The 17,508-nt window shown below is 48.2% G+C and overlaps 1 protein-coding gene across 14 annotated transcripts in view; it reads left to right on the forward strand.

Annotated features, from left to right (window-relative positions):
• PIP5K1C (phosphatidylinositol-4-phosphate 5-kinase type 1 gamma) overlaps positions 1 to 17,508 on the forward strand; it is a 47,367-nt gene that overhangs the window by 16,172 nt on the left and 13,687 nt on the right. For all 14 annotated transcript variants that reach the window (XR_008731792.1, XM_055707652.1, XM_055707639.1 and 11 more), the window contains exons 2-7: positions 9,277 to 9,308; positions 11,516 to 11,602; positions 11,910 to 12,040; positions 12,667 to 12,784; positions 14,731 to 14,883; positions 16,952 to 17,251. Coding sequence is in view for 13 of the 14 variants with exons in the window: in XM_055707652.1 (XP_055563627.1) it covers positions 9,277 to 9,308; positions 11,516 to 11,602; positions 11,910 to 12,040; positions 12,667 to 12,784; positions 14,731 to 14,883; positions 16,952 to 17,251 (821 nt within the window). In the remaining variant the exon portion in view is untranslated. The remainder of the gene's footprint in view (positions 1 to 9,276; positions 9,309 to 11,515; positions 11,603 to 11,909; positions 12,041 to 12,666; positions 12,785 to 14,730; positions 14,884 to 16,951; positions 17,252 to 17,508) is intronic.

Below are 17,508 nucleotides of genomic sequence, written 5' to 3' on the forward strand. Positions count from 1 at the left end.
AGATGTGCCCCGCCTCCTCTCCCACCCAGACTGTCCTCAGTATTGTGGTACAAATAAATCTCTACGTATGTTTGCGTGTTGCAGTGTTGTCAGCAGCACCCATGGCAACCTGGAAGTGTTTTGTGAAGGCAAGTTTACTCAACCTGATGCGAGCAGCCTGGCAAAGGGACTTTATATCTAGTGACGCATGTTATACGCGACCCCATTCTGAAATCCCCTTTCAAGTCTTCAGTTGTTTGAGCACCCTTGGAAAATCTCTGTCAAGCGACATTAGCAAGAGCGGAATTAAGTCTTAGCGGATTTAGCCGAGCAGCTTTGGCTACGGAGTAAATCAGGAAATACCCCCCTCATTAAAAATCCAGGTGCATCTTCAGGATGACTTGTGAAGGGGTGGCCTGCAGACAAAACAACTGTTTTCCCTTTGGAGATTGCTGTTGGTTGGGGTGCTGAGCTCCCACAGTTTTAAAGTTGTGCTTACTGCGGTAACTGCTGTATGTCCTGGTCTTGTGGCAGGTGGGTATTGTGAAACTTCAAGGTAGATTTCTTTACCTGTTGTGACTGGAGCAACTGGACTTCAACATGTCTTTTAGAAGGTCAGCAAATGGAAAATATCAGGGAGGTGGATATCTTTTTTGAGTTGCATTCTTCTATTTTAATGTAGTTTAGCCTGAGAATAATTCTTGACAGCGAGTGAGTGAGGAAAGTAAGCTCTTGTCAAGTAACAGCTGTAGGAAGACAGTTTTAAATGGTGGGAACTATAAACAGACCCATCCCTCCTGGATCGGAGGTGCTGACTGGAACTCTCTGTGAGAAAGGGCTGAGAGAGAAAGTAGGGGGAATAGTTTGTCGTTTGTCTCACAGAGTGCTGGACTGCAAGCTGTGTATCTGCTGTGCTGCTCCGATCAGCAGCTTGAAGGATTTCTTTGATTTGCCAGTGCTCTACCGAGATGGCTTGAGATCCTTTGGAGAGGCACGCAGACGAGCAACGTTGTAAAGGGAACCAAGCTGATGTGTAAAGGCATCCTCCTGTTCTCTCGTTAAAGGGGTTTTGCCCTCTCAGTAACAAGAAGCTGATTATCAACTTAGGAGGTTTTGAAATGGGCTGCAGTGAAGTTACCCTTGTTCCAAGCACCAGTTCCTTGTCCTGTGCCTGGTCTGGTAGCAGCCTTGCAGAGACGGCGAGTAGCAAAGGGAGCCCACGAAGGTCAGATGGTGAAGAGCCTCCAGCAGCGCTAATCCCTACCTGACCAGGAGGTGCTGAGGTCTGACATTAAGCCTCGTGCAGCTAAAGCACTGAGCCGTGCCACACTGCAAACCTGGTGTATTTGGGGCAGGATAACTGCTCTGGCAAGCAGCGTATAACCTCGGATTAGTCAGCTTGTGCTTTTCCCTCTGTTAGTGGCACTTGGAGAATAGCATAATGGTGGATGCAGCTGAGCATCCTTTCCCTGCGTTGAAGTGCTGAATGCTGCTTCTAGGCAGGAGCCTGCAGGCAGGGAGATAGCGATGCTCAGGAAACAAAGGAGGGAAGTGAATTCTGGACCAAGCCTTCGCTTCTCTGACATGGGGTTGGGAAATGGCTCTCTGGGACCTTGTGGCAGCTGAAAACTCCATCTGAACACACACAAAGAGTCCCAAGGGCGGCCTGAGGTCATTCACTACATTCAGGTCCCCGATGTTTTTGCAGAAAAAGGCAACAGGAGGTTCTCTGTCTCCCCGCTGTTGAACTACAGCTCTCCCAGCAGCCAGGAGATGCTCCAGGGGGTGGTGTCCGTGGGTTGGGACCTGCTAGGGGATGCAAAGCTTATCCTACCCCTGAGCAAAGGGAAGGGGGCAAGTGGACGTTGCCCTTGCTCTTCTGGATGATCGTGAATAATGTGACTTCAAAGCCCTTCAACCTTTTATGGCCTTGCTCTAAATTGGTGGTGTGGTTTTAATGCGGTGCCGCTGTGCCTGGATGTCGTCACAGGCGCAGAGAGCTGGCTCTGTCCTGGAGAGGTTACGCTTCCTGCCGCGATGTTTGCTGCCTCTAATTAATCCTAATCAACCTTTGCTGTGAATTCTTGTAGACAGATTTGGACTCGAAGGTTGTAATAAAGAGAGAAGCCGGAGGCTAGGAAGAGGCTGGCGTCCCCAACGCCGCTGCCGGGGTGCCTGACCTTGCCAGTGTCTCGGCTGCCCTGGACGTGCCGGGGAGCGTGTGTTGTTCCACTCCGCAATCCTCCTGTGACCGGCAGCGTGGAAGGGAGCAGGAACACTGTGTTCAGATAAGACTGCACCTTCCCCATCTAGCAGATGTTCGCCTGAACATCCCACTGGATTGCATAATTACAGAGTTGAACGTGGAGCTGAGCGGGCTGCAGCCCTTTCCGCTGCTGGGTGTCAGCTATTGTGTGCTCCTCTTGATGAGATTTTTGGTTTGCTTTTTTGTTGGCTCTGTCGCATGGTTCAGGCTAGGCACTCCAAAACTGTCCTTTTTTTATTTTATTTTTTTCTACGTGCAGCTGATCCAAGACAAGAAAACAAATCAGTTCTTTTTAAATTTCATTTCCCTGGTCTTGTCCTGCTCATTCCTCACTGTAATTGGGCTTCGGTGCTGTAAGCGCTTTTCGGGTTTTCTGGTGAGTTGTCAAGGAAACGTTTTAGCATGGTATGTCCTGGCTCAGCAGCGTGGCTCCCCGAGGAGGGATGCACCGGGGATGAAATCCGCACCTGCAGCTGAGGGAGGAATTTGTTAACTCCCTGCCTGCATCTTCAGCTTCTGCCCTGCCTCCTGAGCTGGGATAAACAGATTTATTTCTGAGGCAGAAAGATTTTCTTGAGGGGGGCACCCCCACCCCCCAATAACTGCAAATAAAATAGGCTGGTAGGTGCCTTTACTGCAGAATCATCCTGTTCTGGCGGTCCCTGGCCGCGGTGGTGTTCCGTAAGCTGGATGCTTTGAGCGGTCCTGGCTGGGATGTATAATGCAGGGCTTAAATCGTCTGATCCCTGGCAGGGTGCTGGCAAGGGAGCAGCTGCTGGGGCTTGGGGTTTGGAAGCCTGGAGGGAGTGGCTGGGGCAGGACTGGCTGTGGGGCTCACTGCGGGTTCGGGGCACGCTGGGGGGCTTCCTGCCGCCCACCCACCTTGTTTGATGGAAGAGCTGGTGTAGATGGAAACTGCCCGGGTTGGAAAGGAGGGAGTGAGCTGTGTCACTGCTGAGGAGGTATCAGAGCAGTGCCCTGAGGCCCCGTCCTACCTCGCTGGTACATTAAGCTCTCCTTTAATTTGTACAAGCCATGCCGTTCCTTTCCCTAACGACTTTATGCTCAAGTAAACAAGACCAAAGCCATGGGGAAGAGAGTGCAGCAGATGAAGTTGGTGCAGATCATGGTTGGCAAATGTCATCTTCCCTCCACAAAGTGGAGGTGGTTCCTGCATGCTTGAAACGGCAAAAGGAGGCACGGAGCTGGTGTGGGCGGCGAGCAGGAGCAGAGGACAGGGATCAGAGCAGGGCAGCCAAGGTGGAATTAAATGGGATTACTTATCTCTGGCCGCTCCTGGTAGTCCGGTCTGAATAGTGCCTGGCGCAGCCAGCATTTCTGTGTCTGCAAATAACTGATGGACTTTGGATGGTGACTGAACTGTCCTGAGGAATGTGGAGCTACCTGTGCTGCAGGAGCCTTGGAGCAGGGTCTCTCTTCCCCCTTGCCATGCTTATCCGTAGGGATGGAGCGAGGCGGGCTAACCGGTGTGGGGAGAGTTCAGGCTGCCTTCAGCCAGCGCAATTTTGGCATAGATGATCCCTGAAATCATTCAGTGGGTCAGCAAGTATTCTAGGGGAAAATGGATAAATTTTGGTATCAAAGCTACTGGTAGCACGTAGATTCTATGTAACAAGGAGAATTTAGCTCAAATTGCTTTATTTTCATATTGTTTCTACAAGGTCTCCGCTGGCAGCAGCAGCTGTCCGTGCCCAGGGTCGGCTACAGCTCTTTCTGTCGAGAGATGCTGCATTTAAGGGGGAGGGGGGGAAGCCCAAAGTTTTTATTTAGTATTCTGGCTTACTTGATGTTTCTCTTATAGGAAGAAAATGTTTTTAATGCTCAGAAGTAGGTCACCCTGGGTGCCTGGGAGGAGCAGGTTGTAAATAGCTGCCTTCTCCAGGAGGTTGCTGAGAGTCTGGCTTCTGCTCCATGTCATGTCCCTTCCTCTCTGACTGCCCTGGGCTGCCCCATCCTGCGAGCCGGGAGCTGAAGCCACACGTTTTGAGTGCAAGAAGAAATTCAGAGGCTGCTTTCTGCCTTTTCCTTTTGCTAGGGGCTGATGCTCGTGCCCCCTCCTCGGGAAGCCCCGGCTGGCTGCCTGTGCTAGCTCAGATGCTGCTTCTCAGCTGAGATGTGTTTTCTGGCATCTCTTGAATTGCCTCCCTCCCCTTTAATTTTACCTTTTTTTTTATCAGCAGTCCCTTATGGGAAGTAACAGCTGTCTCTTCTGATGGATATGTTTAATTTCCAGCCTTTCCCTCTGTATTTCAACTGCAACACATCTGCTACACGTGTTACAGCCTTCAACTTTCACAGCTCGTGCCTTAGCTCTCTGTTTCTTAATGCTTTTGCACATAATGCATTGACCAGACGGGGCCACATTTAGACCAGTCTGATTGAACAATAAATCATAGCATCCTGGTTGCAGTCTTCACCTCCTCTTATTGTCTAAATGGGTTGCTCAGGTGCGTTGTGTTATCATCTTCTCAATCAAATAAGTGTAAAATTAGATCCAGACCTCCATCAGCGCATGTATGACTTGTCAGAATTTTACAGCTTTCTCGCAGATTAGGCTGGGTTAGTATTAAACGTCAATTTTGCAAAGGCTACTGCCAGTTCATTAGTTTAAAAATAAAGAACAAATAAATTAAAAAAACCCAACAACAAATGTAAACAGCTGGTCTGGTGGTCTTGGAGGACTGTACTTTGGAAACCAGTTATGTTTGACTGCAGTTGCTACTCCTCCAACGGAGCGAGTGACAAACAGTCTCTACTGTGTTGCATTTTTGGAGGGGTCGTGTTGGTACAGCATTCAGCTGAAAAGCTTACGTGGTGTCTATATTCTAATGTATTTTTAGTTGCAGTCACATTGTATATCTCCTCGTAAACACTTTTATTAAAAGCTTTGCTTTATTAAGATGCAGCACCATCTCGGACTGGAAAAAGGGGTCCAGATAAATCTACCAGTTATTCAAATTTGCTTTGACTTCTCTAGAGCACTGTAAACCATCAAATACTTATAAATATACATTTGTATACATCTGTCTTATAAAGAAGGCTTCTTTATTAGATCTTAAACAAGACTTTTGCTGGATGTTTGTAAACCTTGTTAAGAAATTCCTTTTCAGTGGATAGAAGCCTCTTTCAGCTCTAGCCAGGTTTAGAAGGGGTTTGCTAGTTTAGCTGGTTTTGAGAGAGCCCAGTGACTTCCCCCTCACCCCCTGATTAATTTCTAAAGTGTATTCTCTGCAGGTAAATGAAACTTGAAACCTCTGGTTTTAACTTGAACTCATTCTAAATTGTGGACTGCAAGGGTGATATTTTCGGGTTTTCATGAGTTTGCTTTCAAGGCCAAAGATTTGATGGTATTTTTTAATTTATTTTTTTAACAACTGAACTTGACATCACTTGCGTTTCCCTGACAACAGTGTCTAGAGAGGCTGTGGGCTGGGAGAAGCCAAGGGGGCTGGTCTCATCCCAGCCCTGCACCGTTCCCTGAGTTCAGATGCCCCGATGAGGCCAGCTGATGAACCTGGTAACGATGAGTGTTCCCATCACGAGTGGGAGCCCTCCTGGCAGCCTGTGGTGTCCTTTGCTTATTGGGAGCGAGTGACCAAGCATCTGTAAATGGGGGGTGAAGGGCCTAGAAAGGGCTGAACACCCATTTGTTGACCCAGTATATCGTGTAAGAAAACCAGGTTGTGGCATCTTGTGTAGGTTTATGCTCCTCTGGTGTGGTAGAGCTAAAACTCGAGAGTCCTTTCTATGTCGGGTAGTAAATGTGCAGAGGGTTTCCAGGAGGAAATTAATCCTCATCCTGTGGGGTGGCAGGGATGGACAAGTGCTGTGGCTGTGAATAGAGAGGCATATGGAAAAAAAAAAAAAAAATTAGACACTAAATCAGAGATGGGAACTGCTGAGTGCTACAACCGAAGCGTTCATTTCTGAGGCTCTAGAGGAGCTCGAGTGTTGGCACAGGGTCGACTCAAAGCCGTGCACAGATGAGAAGACAAACTGAAGGCAGCAGGCTGAGCATGTATGAGAAATGCAAAACCCAGGCACGAGCTGGAGGCAGGGCAGAAAGCTGGGGTTTCACCCCGGGGTTCCCCTACCCGAGCTGCTCATCACGTTTCTGAATACACCCTTGCTAAGATGCACCAAATCGGATAAGAATCATTTCAATTAGCTTGTTAGGTGTTGAAACTTGCCATGGTAGAGCTCCTGTTCCCTGCAAACCTGAGTGCTGTCTCTCATGGCTGCATAGCCCCTGAAGCTGGAGTTAAATCAGTTTTCACAAGGCCATCTGTCAGCTTGTTTGAGACAAGCACAGCAGAGTGCTGTGCACTGAGTAGCCAGTGGAAAATTATTAGGGTTTTTTTTTTTTTCTTCATTTTCTGCCTGGACAAGTTGATTTTATAAAGCTGATTTTTGAGGTGGGGGTGGGGATGCATGGGGAGGGAGGTTTTGTGTTGGGGATGCTCTTGTCTACCTGAAGCATCGTTTCTCCTGGAGATCCACAGTTCTTCGCCTCTGGTACCTTCCCTTTGTGCGGGTAGTTGGTGTTGATTCCACATTTGGTACGTGTACAGCAGCAGACACTTAAAAGCTGGGAATGAAAGCGGCTTGTGGTAATTATCACAAAATTAAAGATAATCTCCTGCTCTGGAATTGTGACAAAGTGCAGAAAAGAGATTAGTGCGGTCGGAGAGCCGGCACGGCCGTGGCAGGGAGAGTGCGGTCTCCCTGGCCCAGCGCCCTCTTGCCCACGTTGTGTTCCCAGCGATTTCCAGCTTGGAGCAGAGTTTGTCCCTTGGGGTTCTTCTGTGGCCTTGAGTTGCCACTCCAGCTCATGCCCTGAAAGTTTGTTAGCCAAATTCTCACTTAGTGCCATACCTCCTGCTCCCCTGGCCATTGTGTGGCATTTTGATGAACGGTCATAAAATTGTGTTGTCTTAAGTCAAAGAACTGATTTATTTTATTTTTTTTTTGTCCCCCTGGAAAAAACACCCTGATGCAGGGTCAGAGCTAGCGGTGTGGCCTGCTGAGCTGCCTGTGGGCGCAGTCCCGAGGAGCTGGAGGGGCTTACAGGGTTTGACATCACCCATCCTGTGCGGTGAGCACCCATGTGGGCAGCAGCCCCTTGGCCGAGAGATGCCCAACCCAGGTGGGCGATGGAGGGGAGCTGCTTTGCACCCCTGAGGGGTCCCTGCCCCACTCACCACCTATCCTTCTGTCTGGGGTGGGATCGTGCGATGCAGCTTGCGTGGAGGGAGCAGGATTGCAGACCCCTTGCTGCAGTCCTGTATTCCTGTTCCTGATGCAAAACCTGGGCACTAGAGGGGACAGTTTAAACCAAAACCAGTCAATCTTCCCCTGCTCCTCTGGCTTTGCTGTGGGCCAAGCTGCTGGGCTGGGCAGATCCATCGCAGACACTCAATACCCCATGGCCAGGACCCGTTTTGCACCAGACGGTCCCCAGCTTGCAGAGAACAGGATGGTGAGAGAACCTCAGCACTTCTGACGGAGAGCAGTTTAGTCTCCCCTGTGACCACCAAGGGGGTTTTGTTGTTTTGGTTTTTTTTCTCCTTCCCAGCATCTGAAATGTTTCCTGAAATATAACTGAATCTCACGCTCCCAGCATTATTGTCATCTGGAGAGCATCGTGCTCCTGTTACGCTCAGCTTCTTGCTCACGCTCCTTTCGAAACAAGCCCTAAAGCAGCACTGCTTGTATTTGAGGAGATTGAGCAGTTACCCCAGCTAACCCATCATAGTTCCTCCTTGGCCAAATCGGGGGGTGGGGGTGGGGGGAATGATGCTGCAGCATGTCAGGCTGGACAATCTGGGACTTTTCCTGCTCTCCAGCTGGGGGGGCTGGACATCTCCTGCTCCCCCTGGAGAGCGACCACCCCCCAGCTTGTGTAGTTATCCCTCTGGAGTGGGGGCAGTTGTGTGCCAGCAGGTAGCTGGATTATCTACGTGTTGTCCTCGACTGGGGACAAGTGGGGGGCTTGAGCCTTTCTCCTTCGCAGCCAAAACTCCAGGTCAGTCCACGGTCCCCTGTGAAATTAAGTCCTTTCTAAAAGATTGTGGGATGCTTAATGATCTGTGGTTGCAGCAACACTTCAGATAGGAGCAGGGAGCAGCAGACTCGTACCTGGAAACAGACGGCCTGAAATCTGTCGCTTGGGTTTGTGTCCTTTGCAAATGGGTTTCGCTCCTGATACCTGGGCTGGGTGTGCAGGGGGGCCAGGGAGCTGCCTCGGCAGGGGACGTGGTGCTGCCGGGATGGGGTGCTGAGCTCTTCTTAAGCATCTCTTGGTCCTTGTTCGTCGTGGCTCTCTGGAGTCAGCCGGGCTGGAGGTTGTGGTCCCACGTGTGGGTCGGTGAACACCTCGTGGGACTGGCAGCAGAGGAGCCTCTCATCCCTGTTGCCTAAAAATACGGAGCTACTTGCAGACTGGGGCTTGCACTAGGAAATGAGAAGATGGCCTCGTGTTGGAGGAAGGTTTGGACTCACGTTTCCAACGCTGATTATCTATCTAAAAGCTTTAGGCAAAATCCTCATTTCGCACCGTTTGCTGTAATGGTGACTTCTCCCAAAGGCAGTGGTTGAGATAAATGATGCGTTCATTTTTGCAATATATTTGGACATCAGGTTCTATAAATAGATTCAATTATCAATATAGTTTGTCAAGTGTCTCTCTGGGCCTCTGGATGTGGCTGGCTCTTCGGTGTAGCATGGACCTATTACTTACGGTGCAGCAGGGATTTACAAGAACTCTCTGCTGAAGCCTCTAGGAAACATTGCCAGGAAGAACTGTGCATCTCTGTGCTTCTGAATATGAAATTTTGGGTGACCCCTAAAACTTCAGACTCCTGCACTAGTGAAACTGAAAACTGAGCAAAAAATCAGCTGCTTTGAAGGCTTTACAGCTCGCTTGAAGAGCAAAGCATTAGACTGTGTTCTTGGTGCTTTTTTTTTTCTGTGTCTCTTCTTTTACTGATGCTCTTCCTTTCTCTCCTCAGGTCTGGCACCGAAGAAGGCAGCCATCACCGAGGTGAGATGTGTAAAGCTGGCCTTGAAAATCCCGTGTTGAGAAATAAAAATGCAGAGCTCTAGAAAACACTTCTGCCTGACCTTTTTTGAGCAAAGCCAGATTTCTAAATACTTTTAAGATTACTGAAAATGTGATATTTGTTATCTAGGACAAAGAAAATGAGTGGGGTAGGTCTCTGGAGTCCCTGTATTGGCATCACCACAGCCGCCGCGGGGATGTGAAGGGGTTATGCCCACCACACGGCCAATTTTAGGTCTGTAAGTGGCCGAGGGCTCCTCTTCCACCCCAGAAGCTGAAGGTGATAAACGGAGGGTCTGTATCTTGGGCATCTCCAGGGCTCTGTGTTGGGTCTCACCCACTCCTGGGAGCGAGTCAAGGCTGTAATTTGTGAAGCCGTAAAATAGGGGAACATCTCAAGGGGCTGATCTTCTCACGCATAATCCAGGTCGCAGGTTGCTGAATCACTGTTACCTTCTGGAGCAAAACTCTTCACAGTTGGCAGCAGGGAATCTAGTAGGAGGATCCGTGCTTGAAAGCTGTTCCCTGAAACCCACACTCTTGGTTTAGGGCATCGTGTTCAAATGATTTTTGTTTGATCTAATTTTATGTCACACGCCTTTACATTACTCACCTGGGATGATGAGCGTTTGTATGCATGAATAGCTAAATCTTCCTGCCAGGAATGTGAGACTTGATTATTATTTTTTTTGCCTGTCCAGAAATACACGTAGTAGGAAGTTCAACTTCTGTGGAAGTTGATTGCTTTGTTCAGGGCACATATAGCCCCGCTTTTTCTTGCCCTGGAAAGTCACAGGTAGAGCAAGAGACTGTGGAAGAGAATTCTGTTACTGCATTTCATAGGAGGGAAATCCCTTAACTGGTACCTGTGTCTGTTGATCGCTTTGAGAGGATGATGATGAGCCACGTGGTGAGGCAGGACGATACAGCTTGAGCTTGCATGTAATAGGATGCGGCTTGTTGGTTAGAAGCTGCAAGGAAAGGATAAGCTGCACTGCTAATCACGACTGCTTGGAGGAGTGCTCAGAAGCAAAAGCCTGGCTGCACTAAATGTTTAAAACGGGGTAGGAAATCGGATTTTTTTTGAAGGAGAAATCAGACTTCCCCTCAGTACGAGGAGTACAAGCAGTTTGACCAGAAATAGCTGCAAGCTTTTGATTAAAAGCTAAAACACAAAGAACTTCTGTAGCCTGAACAAAATTATCCATTGTCTGCTGTAGACATCAGTCCTGAGAGATGGGCCTGTGTGGTGCTTGAGAGAGACAGTGATATAATATTGTCATTTGGGAAGTGACCTTGGATCTCTTAAAGGAACATTCAAGGCCTGGCTGTTCTTTAATGTAAAAACCCCTTAAGTGTTTCTGGGGGCTCACCAGCAGCTTTAGCCGTCTGCTGGGCTCCGCAGTCGCCTGGGGTCACAGAAGGAGCTGTGTGGAATTCCACAGAACACGGGTCCGCTGGCTTGTTGAAGGGTGCAGCCACAGCCTGCTCCTTCCTCGACGGGTAAAAAAAAGGTCCAGGCAGACTCAGAGGAAGAAGAGGAGGAGAACAAGAGTAGGTTTGTTCTCACTCTGGAGTGCTGGCAGTCCTGTAGAGTTTCTGTAAACTCTGCAAAACTTCAGGAGGAGCTGTTACTGCAGTTCACCCCGTGTGGGCTTGTCCTTTGAATTGTAAACAAATGAGATCTCACTTGAATGGGTTCTCTCCACGTGAAAGCAGGCATGGCGCTGTGTTGTCCCTGTCATCTGTCTCTTATTTCTCCCGTGAAGCACCATGTATTGGTAGGACACCTGAGGGCATTGGATTTTTAAGAATAAAATTCTCTTGCTGTTTGATTTAATACAGCGCTGTTTTAAATCAATGAGAAACAGCGGTCAAGCAGCGGGGGAATCTTGGCAGCTGGGAAGCAAGCAGATCTTTTCCAGAGCTCAGCATCTTTGGGGGTTCTGCCCAGTTGGTACTAAGGGTGTCAGTCTTGAGGGATGGTTCTGTAATTCAAACAGCCTTGTTTAAAGCGTGCTGGTGCCAGTTACACCTTTTTGCATGGCGTGGTTTTTTCTCCACTGGTAGAGCGCGATCCCTCTGTCCTTTATGACCGCAATAATGTGGTTGTGCCTGTGCTGCTTTGCTTGTTCTTCTCTGCCAGCTCAGCTTCTGTTCTGGGCTTTAGCCGTGCTCTTTCCTTGCAGGGACCATCGTTACCAGGACAGCCTGGCCAAGGAAAGAAGATAGGTCATCGGGGTGTTGATGCTTCTGGTGAAACCACCTACAAAAAGGTTTGGTTTTGCGGAGTGGGGAGTGGCAGCTACGTGTAGGTGGCAGGCTGAGAAGGGAAGGTGGGGCCCAGTAGTTACCAGTCTGATGTAGATTTTATGCAGCACCCTTGTACCACGTAATCTTGCAAACAGCAAACCTGGAAGCCTTAATCCATCTCTCTAGCAGCTGGTTGAAGTTGTTTAGCATTATGTGGTGCCCCAGAGGACCCCACAGAAGTCATAGGCATGACTGTAGTGTAGTACAGGGGACACTAGCTGCAATAATTTGCTGTGAAATGCTCACTGACTGCTCTTTTCTTTATGCCAGACCACCTCATCCACTCTGAAGGGCGCCATCCAGCTAGGGATTGGATATACCGTCGGCAATCTGAGCTCCAAGCCAGAGAGAGATGTCCTGATGCAGGACTTCTACGTGGTGGAGAGCATTTTTTTCCCAAGGTAAAGGAGACAGGGGAAACAAAACTAACAGATGAGTTATTTCTTTCCCTCTCACTTATTTTTTTTCAAGAGAGCTTCCATCTGTCTTTAGATCACAGAGTTGGATTGCTCTGAATGTTTTAAATATGCATCCGTTACGCACAAACATACCAGTGGGAAGTGTTAGATTCTGCAGTGCACTGGCTTGCAAGGAAGTGCAATGTAAGGTGCAGTACTCTATGCTTGAGTTTAACCTTCCTACGTGCTTTTCTTTCTACCTGTCCATCTAGAATTTCTTCCCCAAAATGATACCACGTTTGAGCTGGAAGAAACTCATTCTGGGAGCTCTTTAACTCTGTGAATAAACAAAGCTCATAAAAGCCATATTCTCTGTGTAAATGTATTCTGCTTGCCAAGTGGTTGTTCCGTGTGCTCTTTGGAAACAGATTTTGGCAGATAATTTAAAACCGATTTTCCTGTTGTCCTGCCACGGAAGAAAGTTTTTTTTTTTGTTGTCGTTGTTGTTCCTAAGATGTCTTTTTGCAAGGCTCAGTTCATTTTAAATACATACAGTCACATCAAGGCAACTGTATGTCAGATGAATGGTAATACAGAGGCTCCGCTTATGCGATGTCTGTTTTGTGCAGCGAAGGAAGTAACCTCACCCCAGCTCACCATTATGCTGACTTCAGGTTCAAGACCTATGCACCAGTGGCTTTTCGGTACTTCCGAGAACTCTTTGGGATTCGTCCAGACGATTATTTGGTATGGATATACTTCTGTCTTTCCTCCTTTATTTGAGATGGTCTAGAGTAGCACAGGGAATTTGGCCCTAAAGCAAGGCTATCAGCAATTCTTGCCTAAAAGGGACAGAAAAGAGTTAAGGCATCGTTCTGGTTCCAGCAAGGAGTGGCCAGAGGCTGTGGATTTAGGGATTCTGCTCAGTTTTGGAGGAAATTCAGTGATGATCCCAGCAAGACCAGCACCGCTCAGCCCAAGTCTTCGTTTGCTAAGAGGTAGCTGCTGGCTTGCACCGGAGGGAAAGGAAACAATCTGCGTACCGTGTGTGATGTGTAAGCTATGCGATGGGGTTCCCTCTCTGTTGTTTGTGGTTACAATAATTTACTGTGTTTACAAGCAAAAGGGAGTTGTGTTCTGCTGGGTGCAACCCTGTAATGTCCCCTGGGGCTCTGAGGACAAAGATGGGAATTTTTCCTTGTGTACTCACTTGAGAGCTATGTGAGCATAGTTATTTTAATCATCTTACAAAGACAGAATGAAATACAGCTTGTTCTTGTGCTCAGAAAGCTCCTCAGAGCTGGAAAGGCTGTTTCTAAAACACCTAGTAGTGCAGGCTCTCTGGGCTTGGAGTGCACTGGGGCTGAGCTCGGTCCCTTGCGTGTATGTGATGTCCTGCTCCTTAGAAAAGGACAAGTTTGAACAGGGGAAGGTAACGCATCCAAACGAGTGCATGCCCTCCCTCTCTTTTAATAGCCCTTTTTTTCTGGCTTAAGCTGTAGACAGGGGTAATGGTAGCTGAACACCTACCAGTAGAAAGGAATCCGTGCCATTGCACGGTTTGACAGTAACAGTGGTCCCCATCAGTGCCATCCAAGATAATGCTGGCTGATTTGATGAGTGGTTCAAAACCTGGGTAAGGCAAAGAGCCTGCCTCAGTTGCAAAGGTTGTGGCTCTGATTTGTTGCTTCTGCTTCCCCTGATTGTCTCTTGCCTGCCATGGCAGCAAATGCCTTTAATTATGCATGAGATAATTAACTTGATAAAGTCTTAGATCATTAATCTGTGCAGGGCTGAAAGCTGTTTTCAGTACCTAATCAGAGCCATAAATTAAATGCTCATCATTATGTCCCTTACATACCCTACCTCCCTCTCCTTATCTTACCTCTTGCTGTGACAGCTCTGACGTGATACCGCCCTGAAGGCGCTGGACCTGCTCGGTTACCTTGGGGTTGGTACCTAGCTGCCGACACTTGTGCTTGCACTTTCTTCTTTTTGTTTGGTTTTTTTTTTCCTGCTGCTGCTGGGCAAATCTCATTTGAGGATCTGCTCTTTGCATACTGATATCTAGAAATATCCTCCCAGTTCAATTCCCAGTGCAGTACCCCTTGCTGCACTTACACAGCGCCGATCCTTCTTGTGTCTGGACACTGGTGTAATACTTTTCCTCTGTTTCTAGCAGGATCGAGGGGGTGAGACGTGGCTGTAAAAATCCACTCTTAACAGGGGGAGCACAAGGCCAGAGGGGGCTGCTGAGAACAGCCAGTGCATTGTGTTCTCTCCAGCACAGTGACACATGGTGCCCTGAGCAGACTGTCATATCTCCTAAAATCCTGTCTTTCCGTCTGCACTTGCAATAATGTGCTGAAAGAAGCCGAAATGTGATACACACACAATGGGGAAAGATAAGATGTCATTATGAAGCCTGGGTGTTACTGAAAGCAGATGATTAGCTTGATTCTGAGCAGTTGGGATGCTCTGAACTGTAATCGCAGTCTCTAATTGTAAATTGTCCATCAACTTTGCTGCTTAGACCTAACCTATAATGAAAATAGTTCTCACTTAAGCTTTTCTACCCCTTAATCTCACAGGGAGACGGCATGCTGGTGAAAGCCCTCAAGGGCATAGAACTCAGCGTGCAATGAGTGGGGGCTAAAAACATCATCTTTTTTTTTTTTTCTTTTCTTCCCTAGTACTCATTATGTAATGAGCCTCTGATAGAGCTGTCAAACCCTGGTGCCAGTGGTTCCCTCTTCTATGTCACCAGCGATGATGAATTCATCATAAAAACTGTGATGCACAAGGAGGCTGAATTCCTACAGAAGCTCCTTCCTGGCTACTACATGGTGTGTATTACCCAGCACCTTGGACCAGTCTTGGGTTTGTAGTGGCAGCGTTTCTGTCCCAAACATTGCACGGGGCATGTCCTTCACCTGGGTTTCTTATGGCCTGCCAGCCCCGTGCCAGGGACGATGTTAAGTGTGTCATGAAGCCGGTCCCAGGAGCACAAACCCTGCCGACTGGTTGCAAACTCTGTGGGTAAACTTGAGGCAGGTAATTGTGCCACAGCTTCTAGGCATGTTCTGGCCTGAAAATGGCTTCTTAGATGTGTGTTTCTGAGTGTCCTTTTCCGAGCACTAGTTCATTCTTTGCTTGGCACCACACATCTGCCTCAGCCTGGCTTTGAGGATGGCTGTTGGTTGCAGGGACACAACCACCGTGGTTTTGTGGGGAAACCACTGCCGTCCCTGGCCATCTCCCATGCCTGCTGTGTCGACAGAGTTGCTCTGAAGGCAGCTGCTGGCTCTCACTGGCTGCAGTACCAAGCTAAAACTCCCACGGGATCAGCCAGCTTTGCACATCCAGTCTGCTGCAGATCGTTGTTGCCTAAATCTCTAGCCTAGCAAGGCAATGTATCGAGACCCAGAGGACTTGCACGTGGTGATGAGCAGTAAACGGGAACCAAACCTGATCTTGTGGCACATAAACCAGGAGCTGTCTCCCTGTGTAACTGTGGGGAAGGGTCCAGCTCCGCAGATGAGGGCACCGACCGAGGAGAAGGTGGTTGCGAGGAACGTTAGTGCTGCCTCGTCTGTGTGTGTGTCACAGTGGATTTATGTGATCGTACACTGTTTCTATGAAAACACTTGCCTTGCTCAGTATTTACTGGGGAAAAATTGCCAAAGCAGGACAAGGTCTTGGGTGTCTATACAACTGACAGCCGGTCGCTTGCTTTTGCAAGTGATGCTCAAGTTCCTGGATGGGATGAGCTTTCTTGGAAAGTGTTGTCTGATGTATATAGTAAATCAAGTAGAGGGTTTTGAATGGACATTGGGGGAATTTTGGAATGGGAGTTGCACCATTGTCCTGAATTGTACCGTTGTCCTGGCTAGGAATCGGTGTAACGAATTAAACTGAACTTACCTGTCTGGAGCAGAGTTATGTACTACTTGTTGTAGCTTTCCAGTGTTTGTGGGTTCTTGTGGTGCTAACACAGGATCTCTCCGCTGTTCTTGGGAAACCCACCCAGGGTAAAAGGAGTCAGTGGAAAGGAAGCAGAGTGGTTTCATCCTGAGTTACTTTAAAGCTGGGCAAGTGCTGTTAGTGTTCGGTCTTGCCCTGCCTCCATTGCTTTTAGCTGGTACCACGTTGAGCGGTGCACTCCCAAAGAGGGCTCGCTCGTGTGCCTGGTTAGGTGAGATGAGAAGGGGCATGAAATTTTAATACAATCATGCTTCTGCCGTCTGTCAGAGAATCTGTCGGGTCTGTCCTTTCTTTTGTAGCGTGCAGAGATGTTCTGTTTCCTTCCAGACTTTCCCAAAGCTGAACAAGCGAATCATGCCTGTCATGTCATTCCTAATCATACCGCTGCCTAAAAAAAGGCCATGACAGCAGAGCAGGATATCCGTGCTCTCTGGCCAACTGTGTTTTATAAAGCAGCTCTGCAAAAGGAGGAGAAAATTTATGTTGTTTTGTTTAAAAAAATACCCTGTCCTTGGTTTATTCTGGGCCAGAGAACGGCTCTTGATTTCTGATGCTTCTGAAGAGATGAAGATAGCTGTTATTCTTAAACTTGAAGTTCCCACTCATTGTGTTTATTTCTCTTCCTGTTTGGTTTCCCATTTTTAGCTGCTGTTGCTGGGGAAAGTGGGGAATTTCCAGACTTGGTTATTTGCCCAGAGAGTGCTGAACGTCTCATTCCCTGTATTCAAGGCATAGTGGTATTTTCAGATCCTAAAGCCATTGAGATGTAAGAGTTTGTCAAACGTGTACAGTAAGCTTTCACGTAAAATCCAGAAAATCTGTATGTGAAGAATCCCTAGTCTGTTCCAAGGTCTGTTAACATGCTTTGTGTTGAACGCAGCAAGATTCTTCTGCCAAAATGACCTTTCCCTGTGCTTTTTTCCAACCCAGAATCTGAACCAGAACCCACGGACACTGCTGCCAAAGTTTTATGGACTGTACTGTGTGCAATCAGGGGGCAAAAACATCCGTGTGGTTGTGATGAACAACATTCTGCCTCGCGTGGTGAAAATGCACCTGAAATTTGACCTGAAAGGCTCAACCTATAAACGCCGGGCATCCAAGAAGGAAAAAGAAAAGTCCAGCCCTACGTACAAGGATCTAGATTTCATACAAGACATGCCCGAGGGCCTGATGTTGGATGCAGATACCTTCAGTGCATTGGTGAAAACGTTGCAACGAGACTGTCTGGTAAGGAGCGGGGCAGCTTGGGGAGCAAGTTAATGAAGTTCTGTGGCTCTTGAGCATGAGGAAGAGCAAATGTTTGAGAGCTTTGCTAATCTGCTAACCCCAAAGCAGGATAAATCCCTTCCGCTGCCCTTTTTCCTGAAAGCCAAGCAGTGGAGTTAGGTCTCCAGACAGCCTCTGGTGCATCAAATTGTGGCAGCCTGCTCCACTTGTCGCTGGTCTGTTGGGACCGAATACATTTTTCCTATGCAGTATGCAGC

The sequence above is a fragment of the Falco cherrug genome, chromosome 4 (assembly GCF_023634085.1).
Source record: "Falco cherrug isolate bFalChe1 chromosome 4, bFalChe1.pri, whole genome shotgun sequence".
Lineage (NCBI taxonomy): Eukaryota > Metazoa > Chordata > Aves > Falconiformes > Falconidae > Falco > Falco cherrug.